The sequence below is a fragment of the Bombus flavifrons genome, chromosome 14 (assembly GCF_040668555.2).
Source record: "Bombus flavifrons isolate JBK064 chromosome 14, iyBomFlav1_principal, whole genome shotgun sequence".
Classification (NCBI taxonomy): domain Eukaryota; kingdom Metazoa; phylum Arthropoda; class Insecta; order Hymenoptera; family Apidae; genus Bombus; species Bombus flavifrons.
The window spans coordinates 2,942,687-2,955,002 of NC_138455.1; the positions used below are offsets into that span (position 1 = coordinate 2,942,687).

The 12,316-nt window shown below is 38.2% G+C and overlaps 1 protein-coding gene across 2 annotated transcripts in view; it reads right to left on the minus strand.

Annotated features, from left to right (window-relative positions):
- Positions 1-2,796: 2,796 nt before the first annotated feature.
- The window catches only part of LOC138186801 (uncharacterized), a 102,442-nt gene continuing 92,922 nt past the window's right edge, over positions 2,797-12,316 (minus strand). For both annotated transcript variants that reach the window (XM_069127018.1, XM_069127017.1), the window contains 2 exons: positions 5,268-5,471; positions 2,797-4,736 (listed from right to left, as the gene is read on the minus strand). In XM_069127018.1, the coding sequence (XP_068983119.1) occupies positions 3,996-4,736; positions 5,268-5,471 (945 nt within the window). In that variant the 3' untranslated portion in view covers positions 2,797-3,995. The remainder of the gene's footprint in view (positions 4,737-5,267; positions 5,472-12,316) is intronic.

Genomic DNA, 12,316 nt, shown 5'->3' on the forward strand with positions numbered 1-12,316 from the left:
ATGCACAACGAAGAAGAGAAAGAAAAGCCGATTCTCTCTTTTTGAAACGTTATCATCTCGACGAAGACAGTGAACCGTACTCTGATCGCGAATAAATTATAACTTCCCCTGATTCCGCGCCCGAGCTGTGGCAATTTTATCCCCGCGAGACATTCTTTCATTGAAATGACAAATAAATAGCGGAAGTAGAATGGAAATGTAGGAGTCAGACAATGAGGCACTTGTACGTCACGTGTGGATTATTATTATTATCATCGCTACGATTATTATGGCTTTACGAGTGTTTCAGCGGATAGAGAGAAGCCTGTGCATTTATGAAGTGCCTTTTAACCCGATTAAAATAGATGTTGGTGCGCGTGACGATTTTTGAAAGAGATTTGATTAGATTAGAAAAAGCTAAATGATTTATTGATTAAAATAGTTGATTGATTGCATGTATGTAGAATATAACTAGAATAGAATTAATATGAGAATTATTTTCTATTTTGGTGATTATAGAAATTTTGAAGAGTTAAGTTTTGAAGAGAACTATGCAGGACTGAAGAGAACTATTATGAGAATAATGCTTAATAATACCACAACATTATCTTCCACTACGATAATATATTCTTTTCAAAATCTATTCTTCAAACGCCTTAAAAAATTACTTAATATATATGTATCTCCAAAATAAAAAGTAAAAAAGAAATTACGAGAAAGGTGTTGTTAATTTTCCAAGCATAATGCTGATGGAACAAAGCGTGTAATTCTCAGTAATTTCCTAAATGAAATATATTTACGTATTTCTGTCTAAGGACTATAGAATAATTAGAGAAACTATCAAATGAGCTCCTTTCTTGTAATGATGCAGGTTTCTAAGTAAGCGTGCGATTATTATTGTTCACTGGTTATGAAAGGGTTAATGAAAGGATCGCTGAACACGGTTAATAGAACACAGAAGTGTTTTAATTATACTAAATCCTCAAAAGAACTTCAAATGGAAAAATTTAGCTGTTTCTGTTCAGTGAATACGAAATGATTAATAAAACATTCTTGCAACATAATCGATAAGATATAAAATGTAGTTTCCTGCGAAACGTGAAATGTGAATAAAATTTTAAGCGAAACCAGTGTAAATTATTCAATCGCGCCAATAATATTTCTCATTTCTACACCTAAATCTCATGACTGAAACATTTTGGTCATAAACCTAATTAGTAATAACGTTTGTAATAAATACAATTTATTGCAACCGTAAAGAAATTATCCACGACTAAATAATCCTGAACTTCAACTTTTGGAACGAACAAAATAAAACTCGATGATTTTTGTTGTATGTCGAGAATACGCAACCAGTTTCCGCGTGCATTATCAATTTCGTTCTCCATCACGTTGAACGAACTCGGTAGCGAGCATATTCGCGATTGCTCCAATCGAAAGTCGCGAATTAAATTCATAAATATTTATTAAATGATCCGGCCCGTTATAATAGACACCCGGGAGGGGGAGGCGACTGAAAGCGTTAAATAAATATTCGTTTTTCTCGTGAATAATAATTGCATCGCGGTTAGCCTGAATTTTTCACGCGAATTCCGACCTCCAAGCGAAAATCAACGAAAATTTACCATGAAATAAAAAGGGAAAGAATAGAAAAAAAGAAAGAGAAGGGAACAGGTAAAAAAGAAAAAGAAAAGGGAAGCAGCAAAAAATTGGCGGAATGTAATCTAGAATAAAGTGCCATATATAAAATTAACAGATCGCGCTTTGTATGTAAATTTGATATACGACGACGGAAAGTTGATATATCATTTTCTATGCATATTCATACGTGAATTCATACGTGGCCTCGGTATTTGTTTTACGAGGACGCCTATGGCCCCATTATTCTTCCTATTCCGCGAATTTATAAACGGTACGAATGTCTCTTTTAGTTTCCGCCGCAATTTTATCATACGTATAAACCATATTTTGTATCGTGTTTCATTGCAGTTTAGAAAAACATTTCTACCACACGGCTGTGAATATCGTGTACTTTAAAAATAATGAGAGTATAAAGTTGAAAAAAAAATTGAAGGATTTCGCGAAACGAAATTGAGGAAAATCGTAATGATATCCTCATGGTAATTCGAAGACAATGTGGAAGATTTAACGACAGACAGTGATTTATTTCAATGGAAGCTTTCTATTCAGCTTTCACGATTTTCTGTTACTTTTCATTTTGTCCTTCCCTCCTGGCGAAATCCACGAAAATTGTGCAATTCGTACGGTCAACCGGTCGGCTAAAGTTATGCTAATTAAGTTATCAGGATTCATTCGGTTTCATTCCAATTAATTTCTGTCGTTTCGTTTAATAAACAATAGTGTATCGTGCTTTCACGTTGATGAATCTTTAAACGTAATTAAATATTAATCCTATATATGATATTCCGTGTTGCACCAACATATTCACGATATGACGAACAACTCGTATAAATAAATTTAGGAATGCGGCAAATTTTGCAACTATATGGAGAGCACATTATGCCGGTTGGTTTGTTTTACCAATGCATCGATATGTAATATAAATTACGAAATAAATTTGATGGTCCCCATAAATAAGTAAAATGATACATAATTGCTAACAGCAGGAAAAATTTGGACGTTCTCTGCAATTTTTCATTTAATCTTTTTCTTCGATAATCCTTCATCTTTTCCAATTTCTTTGTTTCAATGAAATAAGTTATTCGCACTTACCTTTTACACAAATCGATACGGATGGTGCACAGGAAAGAGGAGGATCGAATGATGGAGTATATTCATCACACGATACTATGTATATAGTGTTGAGAATAAATTAATATATTTGAAATGAATATACGGTAGATACTGTCTCGCATCCCAGATTTTATGGCATCTCGTAACATCTTCTCTCTCTCTCTCTCTCTCTCTCTCTCTCTCTCTCTCTCTCACTCTTCCGCTGTCCTTCTTTTCTCCTCTTCGCATCCCCTTATCGATCTCCGATATCCCTCTCTTTCTCACACACACTCAAAATGCACCCTGGTATGACACAAAAAGAAAAAAGGAAAAAAACAAGAAGAGGAGAAACATCCCGTAATTCAGCTTTGTACCGCTTGTCATTATTTTCAGCATCCTTCACGCACTGTCTAAAACTTTCCTTTTATTCTTTATGTTATATACACGCGTACCAGGCGAAATCTCTATTGCTTTAAATAATATCCGCGACTCGACGAACACTTGGGTATCGACTACGATCAATTAAATAAAACGAAATCGTCCATACTTCGAGCTATTTACATTAAATACACGCGCAGTCTGTCGCTCTCTCGCACACGCATCCGTACTATCTCTATCTATCTCTCATCCTCCGCCATATCTCCCGAACAAAATCGTTCTAGAACGAAAAAGAGGAAGATGATGCTTGTTTTATTGCACATTCTCGTCTCGATCTCTACACTCGAACACGCAGGACAAAGAAGAAAGTCGAACACCCTGGACAGACTCAACGTCACTCACGCACTCGATGCAGATATGTCGAAACTGATATAAGCTTCCCTTTATTCAGTCAAAAAACTCGTCGCTTTTTTCTTTGTCTCTTTCGAGCCACGCGACCGACGAAAACAGTCACGCTTCGACAGCGAAAACTCTCTGGAATCTCCAACTGGATCGTGGAACGTAGATCGAATCACTGTTCGTCATCCTTCGTTAAAGATCCTTTCTTCTTGACCAATCGAACGATACTAAACAATGTTAACCTTGCTCGACCTATCACGAAACCGTGGCAAGTCTTCTAAGAAACGAAAGATCTAGGCTCGCCATCACAGGAACTCTTCTGTTCCACCTCGAACAGCGATAATAGGGTACTATCCTAAACGTGTGGATCTCCCTAACCTCAATCTTCTCGTTGTTCACGATAATGTTCTCGCGAAACTGGCCCATCACTTCGTTGTCTAACACCGAAACTCGCGTCGTTTGTCACCGGAAAATCTCGACTGGAAGGAATTCGACTTCTTGACTCACTACGTGGTGGATGGCGAAGTGGGTACGGAGATCGGCGATGTGGGGCTGCTCGACTCCCTTCCGTTAGAAAGGGTTGGCGTCGAGGCTCTGTATTCGTTGTGGATTCCAGGGGTGCTGGTCCTGTTATTGCCCAGGAGACTGTCGATGGAGAAGGGGTTCAGCCTCTTTCTTTCTTCTCTCCCTTTCACGGACAAGTCTATGCTACTGCTTTGGACCTCTTCTTCGTTGGTCAGTTGCCTGACGGATGTTCTGCCAGGGTTGCTGCTACTGTTCGTTGTCTGGCGCGGTCCACCTGCACTGTTGATGTTCACTAGCTCCCTTCTTCTCTCTAGAAGGCTTAGACCCCAATGATGAATCCCTTGCTGATGGTTCAAATGATCGAGGCTCAGGCTGGAGTTGGGACTCTGAAGACTCCCTGAGACCTGGTTCACCGATCTCCGAGCATCGTTTTGCTCGTTGCTGGTATTTGCTAGCCTTGGATAACACTCTCCGTCGATAGAGCCATCCGCAGCCGAATCGACTCTCTCGCTGCCGCTCTCGCTGCAAGAATCCAGACCACCCACCACGTCAATCTCCTCGTTCGCGTCGTTTCCGGAACCTGACACGCTGCTGCTCTCGTTGTTGTTTGTCAAGTGGTTGAACGAGTTTCCTAGGCTGCCGTTCAGGGAATTTCCGCTGGATGCCGCGGCGCTCCGGGACTCCCATTCGGCGCGAAGCGTCGAGAGGTCCACGGTGATTCCCTGAAATCAGAATATTGCGTTCTTCCCTTCTGAGCTTCTACTTTGGATCGCAGTAATCTGCGGATATTATGGAACTTGGATAGACTTAATTTTTTAACGAAAGAAATTTTATTTAAGTGATCGCTACCCTTTGATGAAACGCACTGAAGATTGAATTGATATTCGATAGGTATAACAAGATTTGTTCCACTTTAACAGAATCTACAGTACGATCTTGATATGATGTAAGTTTTAATTGAAAAGAAATACTATCAAACTGATCGAAGGTAATAACGTTTTTTCTGTTGAATTCTGTGAAGATTGAAATTATATTCGATAGATAATAAGATTCATTTCATTTTAATAGAAATATAGATTATAATAATATTCATTTGCAAGTGTCTAAATTGCTTTCGATTGTAATCAGATATTAGAAATTAATCTATGATAGAATTACAATTTCAGAGATTACCATCAATTGCTTTTTATACGTTCATTGTATTCTGTAACTTAATATTGGATAACGCAGATTGTATTAAGTCTAGGAGTTACCTTCGCAGCTAATTTCCTCTGCTGTCGTTCAAGAGCTTTCAACAATTTCTTCTGCCGCCTTTCCCTCTCCTTTCTTCTCAGCTCTTCAGGTGGAATGGGTTCGCCGCTACAACTCTGAGGATGAGCGTTATGCGCCGGCCTTCCTGGACCCTTCTTCGTGTGCTCCTTCTTCCTCCATTTTGCCCTTCTGTTTTGGAACCATACCTGCAAGCAAACAAAGCGGATTTGTTAACTTAAGAAAGAATCCCACTTCAGAAGTGCAATGTTTCTTAGAAATTTATTTAAAATTCCTTAATTTTTAATTCATTTCTTTTAAGCAAACGCTCAACTTTAATCTTGGCCCTACGAAACATGAATGTTCCTTGAAAATGATAAATTTTCTGAAACTGCTACATTTCCTGAACCAAATGAAAAGCAGTTCTCATCTTTGATCTTAAATCTTTGAAAGATGAATCTTCATCTGAAAGGGAGGATTTTTAAAATTCTTACGCTCTATAAACCAAACGAGAAGCAACCCTCAACTTTGACCTTACACTTTTGAAAGATGAGTCTTCTGTGCGAAAATCTATGTTCTGTTAAATATAATTGCAATTCCACCGTCGAGTGTTTCATGGAATACCGCAGGATCAAAGGGGAGAACGCAGTATTTCACCGCGACGACTGCGACTTTATCTGTTTTACCTGGAGTAATTAAAAGCACGTCCAAGCGTGGAGCGGTCACAACGGTTAAATATCGAAATTACACGAAGGAGGGCAGCCCGCGCGGAGGAACCAACGACCCCCTAGGGTGTCTTGATTCATGGTGAGTTTCAACCCTTTGCTCGCGTGAACGCTCGCGGCGTAAAGCACGATTTAAAGCCGGCGTGAATTTCGCCGCTCGACTAAGAGAGAAAGAAACATGGAAACAGAGGAGAAAGGGGTTGAAAAGGTGGTTGAAAACGATGAAGACATTAGTTGTGGCTGCGGCCCGGTATGCGGCGCTGTTCTCACGCGAGCTACAGATCAATACACCCCCGCCAACCCCTCTAACTATCCTCTGCACGTCACGTGCCCTTACAATTTTCTTCGCTTTCCTTTCTTCCCTTCGCTTCTTACTTTTCAAACGAAAATGAGATTCAATCGGAGGAAAGATCGGAATGTTCCACGCGCAGCTGGCCATTTTTCACCGAATTCTGCCGGAGTTTGGCGGAACTTTGTTTGCTCGAACTTGGTGAAACGAAAGTGGGGTGTGTTATCTTGAAAACTGGAAAATAGTTAATTGATGTATTTCTCACGCGATAATGGATTGTGAAATGCAATTCAATTTATTTGCAAAAGTACTTTTATGCGATTCAGATGACATAGAAATATTATAAACCGTAGGAAGCACTGAAATTTCTGAACTTCGGATAGAGAAGTTTGCAGGGTTCCAGCAAAGTAATTTCTAAAATATTAATTTTTAAAATATTTCATACTGATGTATAATATTGTGCGAAAGTGAATCATTTCAATGCAAGGAACTACGCCGTTCGACATTTGATAAAATATCAGACAGTCGCAAGTTCATCGTCAATCGTATGTCATTATCAGAAATAATAAGCGATGTCAATTGGTTGTCGAACATCATTCAATCTTATTCTCTGTCCTAACCCGAGATAAACCATTGTTTATGATCTACATACATACATTTTTCTTGGGAATATTTACTCGCCTAAACAGTGATAAATTCGTTGATATAACGTCTGCATAAATAAAACGATAATCCCCAGGCTTCATGTTCGCAGTGTCTTTTAGTAATATGGGGAAAAAAATAAATAGAATAAAAAATAAAAGAATAAAGTGTTAGAAAATTTTCCCACGGATCATGCTTTGTAACACAGATGTTTCTATTTTCATTATTATCAAGGAAGAACGACTTACAGCTGCTCCACGTTAACTCGACCAACGAGAAACATTATTTCGGCATTATTACCACTATTCGTTAGGAATTATCGCCGGCTGATAACCGCTAACAAGCTACTCCATCGATTATTATGTGCTTTGACTGATGCTAAATGTGTAACATATTTTTTTCTGGCCAGTTTACGACTGCCTTTCTTCTTCAGAGAAGCATTCATAAAACGACTGTATGGATAAGAAGACCGCCTTAAAACGTTGATATTCTCGAAATTCTAGAAAAAAAATATAGGATGTATCTCTACATCTTCACGAATATATAACACGAATAGAACGAGTAATTAGCTGAAAACACTCACAACCTGATTTACGTCAATGATATCGTGAAGCGTGTCGCATAAAATATAATACACTATCCGAAACATCTTTCATACGTGTATTCTAAGCTAATCGTTGTATCGATGTGATACGTTTTTGCGCCTTTACATTAAAATAAAGTTTCGTTTCGAGAAGATTATCGACTGGAATATTATCGATAAGAATAGCTACTGACGGTTTTGACTTTTTGACCGGTGAAAATAATAAAGAGATCTGAACGTAAAAGAAATTTAACACTGCGATAATTACCCTGACGCTGAGCTAATTAATATTCAGCTCTCGTCGCTCGGTTTATTACATGCCGGCAATTCGTATGCACGAAACGTAGAACGCGTCGTGTGTTCTGTCGAATCGATTTACGCCGACAAAACAACAAACGCTCGTAAAACATCCATATAAAAAAGGTATAACTATTAATTAGCCTTAGACAGAGGCAAGCGAGTGAATTATTTTTTAATCGACATACATCTTCATCGAGATTGTTTCAACGTTGCAGTTTTCTCCTTTGATTATTCTTCCAAGTTTATACATACATTTATAAAGAACTTGTATTTCAACATATTAGTAAATACGATACGTTTAATAATGTTGTAATGTTTGTTGTGTTGTGTGCTTTTAATCGATATAGATACGTATGTACGTACTTTCCATTTCACGCTTGTACATCCGAATCATACGGTGGCCGAACCAAAAAGAATGGCGAGAATTGTTACGATCCTCGGTGGTTATGCCACAATACATAACACGCTCATGACAACAACAATAGGTGTCGCGACTACACAAATATTGTATTTGTCCTAACAAATTAAGCAATGTTACAAAAAATGTAGGGTAAAGGCTTGCAAAAGAAATTTTCAAAGAATTCAATGTTATATGAAAATTATTAATATTTGTCCCTATAATTATCCCTTCTAGTAATTTTCAAAACACTGGAACGGAAATTCAAGATATTCTCTCTAAATGAAGATGTATATTTTAATTAGAAAATTCCACCTTCTTACCTAATAAACAGAAAAAAGATAAAGAGAAGAAAGAAAGAAATAAAATTTCTCTTCACAGGATCAAGGATCATCTCCCTGAAAGAACCAACACCAACACAGGATTGAGAGGCCTTGGAAAATTTCTGAGCGGTTATTAAAATTGTCCCCATTCCACCCAAATGGATGCCAATCGTCGGACAACGTTAACGAAGTGGATCAAAGAGGACCAGTTCTGACACGACGTCGTAAAAGAGTATTGAAAAAGGGAGAAGACCGTCGATCGTTCGTGTCGTTCGGAGTGCAATTGATTTTTAAGCAGCATCCCGCCTCCCCTGCACCAGTTTGTCCGATCTTCCTTCTTCTTTCACGTTCCCTCTTTCATGTCGAGGACAAAAAGCGTACAAGGGGGCAGCTTGTTCGCTGGTTTTAAGTAAATATGATAATGATACCACAAGATCGTTCAACGACGCGTGCAACGATCGACAATCAACGAGCATGATACGTAGCCCTTCATTTAAATATAAACGGAACGGAACATGGTGGGCGAGAAAATGGCGCTGCTTCAACGAGCTGTCCGCCAGTTGATACTTTCGACCTTATTTTTAAACGCTTCAAGATTTTCTGCATTCTATTACTTTGTTAAGTAATTGATTTTTTAAGGCATCGCATAATTGAACCGGGAGAATAACGACTGAACTGCAAAATCGCAAATTTTTAATTAAGCCATTACGTTACTATTCACAACATATCTAATATTTTCGACATGGAAATTCTACGATTATGGTTTAGTAATTTAAGGGAATTAATTTAAGATACAAAAATATTTTCAACGCTTTGGAAGATCAGTTCTAAAGGTTCATTAAATGAATAATTATTGTACATTCGTTTGAATAAGCGCGGCGCAAGAATATTTTTATCATTTGAAAAAAGTGCATCGAAAGAAGAAACTTCGGAATAATACAACCAACTACACCAAGATTCTGACTTTTCGAAGAAATCCACTCACGCTTATTTCAAGCTTCCGAGGAAGCAGAGCAGTACCCGTTTAAAGTCACAAAACGCTTCGTGTTCGCACGAGACTAATGAATTCGTTGCGATTGAGTAAGATACCGATCGTTTTCGAAAACGCACCCTTTCCGAAAGGCGACACCCACGTGTAAACCGACATGGGTCCCAGGCTGTCCTCGGCTTCCAGTTGCCCGTGGCGAACCGTGTCATCGATTTATCTCATCGTGACAATATTTTTTAAAAGCCTCGACTAGCATCCGCAGGGGTTATCTAGCATGGGTATCAGATATCTAATCTGAGGACAGTCCCTACCAAAAGACGCACCGGCTGCAGCGTGACATCGTGTCACCAGCTTGGGTTATCTCAGGATCACCCCTGTCACCAAGGTCGCTCGGTTTTCGGCCCTACAAAGGGGATAGTCTATGTTCAGCTAGCAAAGAAGCGATCAAATCGCATATCGCGTGGGTTTCGCGCGGTGATTTCAACGCCTGGTTTCGCGTGTCGACCTACTACTACATTTGTGCTACGCTTTCTATTATGTGAAATGAGAGAGAGATTTGAATTATTATATAATATGACATGAATAATTCGACGATTATAAATTAATTGTTATTATACGTATTATGAAAACTGTATTTATAATAATATTTTTCTATTGTTATGTTAAATATTGGAATGATTATTAATAAGATGGTTTAGTGTAATTGTAATAAAGTCGATGACTGACGAAGCTTCGATTCAAATGGGTTAAGGAAACTAAATTCCGAGCAGATGATGCATTGCATGTGCGATTTAGGAGAGAAAATGAGGTACGATTAATTATTAGAAAACAGTGGACCATTGGCTAGTACGAAGCATATGAAGCGTGTCTAAGCACATAAATATAAATATCTTATCAAGTTGGGGAGATGTGAGGGTAGCTTCATATCCGATGGGCCGTGAAATTGAAGGTCCACCCTTTTTCGTTGGTCCCACAAAAGGCTACCAGCGTGTTATGGTGTCGAGTTCTAACAGAAGCGAAAGGATGTTGCGAATCTTTTCATCCGTTTATCGTAATAAACGAATGAATGCAACATTCTAGAATAATTCATATTTTAAAAAGTTCTTAATGATATTTAAGCTTGTTTACTAAATAAAATCTACCAATAATTTATTAGAAATATAACGAGTAAACAGAAGCAAATCTTATCTTGCATAATTAATTTTGCGATGAGTAACAAAGCAGCGAACTGAACTTCACTTCGAAAAGAGAAAATCTGTTCTTCTTTCGAATTATAATGATACATTTTTCTGTAATGGAATGACTTAAGGAACCACCGTGGATGGTTTTCAGAAATATGGTCCGTCAATTAAAAGCAAAACATCGCTAATTATTTGAGAAACGGGCGCTAGTCATGAAAACAATTGTTAAACCGTATACGTTTTTTTAGTTACATGCAATTCTACGACTTTTACGGAAAACGATTCGCGTGGTTCGCCAATTTATCCTGGCATCACGAGCTTCCGGAAGAATAAATTAAGAGAATGTTATCGTTTACTATTATTTTATTCCACGACGTACGAGATGGGCGTGTTACGTGTTAAAGGAGAAAAGAAAGAGTTCCGTCTGGCGATAACATTAAAAAACGTTTTCCCGCGAAATCGATTTCCTGCGACTGACGAATTGCCCTTTCACATGAAACGTTTCTCTATGCATGCGCCATGATGCATCATTCCTAATGTCATCCGAAGAATTTATAACTTTTAACCTTCCCATATTGGAAGTTTTTTATAACATTTTTTGTTCAAAGAGCATCTATTGTATGTGTGGCAAAGTCGTAGTATCAACTCTTTCAACCATTTTCGAAAATATTTCAATGCGATTATCAATTTTTCCATTTGCGAAATATCTTTGTGATCAAAGAAAACAAAATTTTCTAAAAATTTTTACGGACCTTCTTCTTTTAGTACAAACGGCTTGACGAAAGAAACGACGTACACATAAAATTCAGTTCATTATTCAAATGGATACGGTCGACGAATCGAAGCTGCGGGTCCCAAGATAGATCTTCCTCAGTTTACTACCCTCCAACACCATTCGACCGGCACACGGCTCGGCCTTTGCTAAGGTAACCGCACTCAGAATCGAGCAGATGGACTAACTACACCCGGGAGAGTAGCTCAAGGGCCGACGGTACCGAGATCAAACCACCCCCGTCTTCTGTCGGGCATCAACCCTCGAAAAATGACAACGAATTCGCTATAAATTCTCGCCTATCGGTACAGCCGATCTAGGACACCAGATAATGCTACGCCAAACGTTAAATCAGGTCGCAATAAAAATGCATTTTTCGATGTTTTTCGATGTTCATGCCCCTTTTCAAAAAAAATTGGGCCACTTAAGCAGAAAACAAAGCAGGGAGCAAAGTGATCGGCTCCTTTTCTAAAAATTTCTTAATTCGGAATGAGATTCGATTAGACATAATTCGATTAGAGATAATTCGATCAAAAATTAGATTTTTTACTTTGACTTGATTCTAATGAAAGCTTTACATTTTTTCTGAATTTCAACTTAAGTTGTTGAGCTAAAAATGCATTCGTGGAATATAAAGAATAAAAAAAAATGTAAAAGCCTTCCTTTCGGGAAGAATAAGCGTAATCTTAATTTGTGTACTTAAGTTGACATCAATTTGCCACTATTTGTACCCAAGAGTCTTATAAATCCTCTTACATATTCTCAAATAATCTCTTCATTTTCTACCACGCTGTCAACTTCACCGACTTCGTAAAGTTCGGCGGATGTAAATTTAATGCCATTCGTTCAACCCT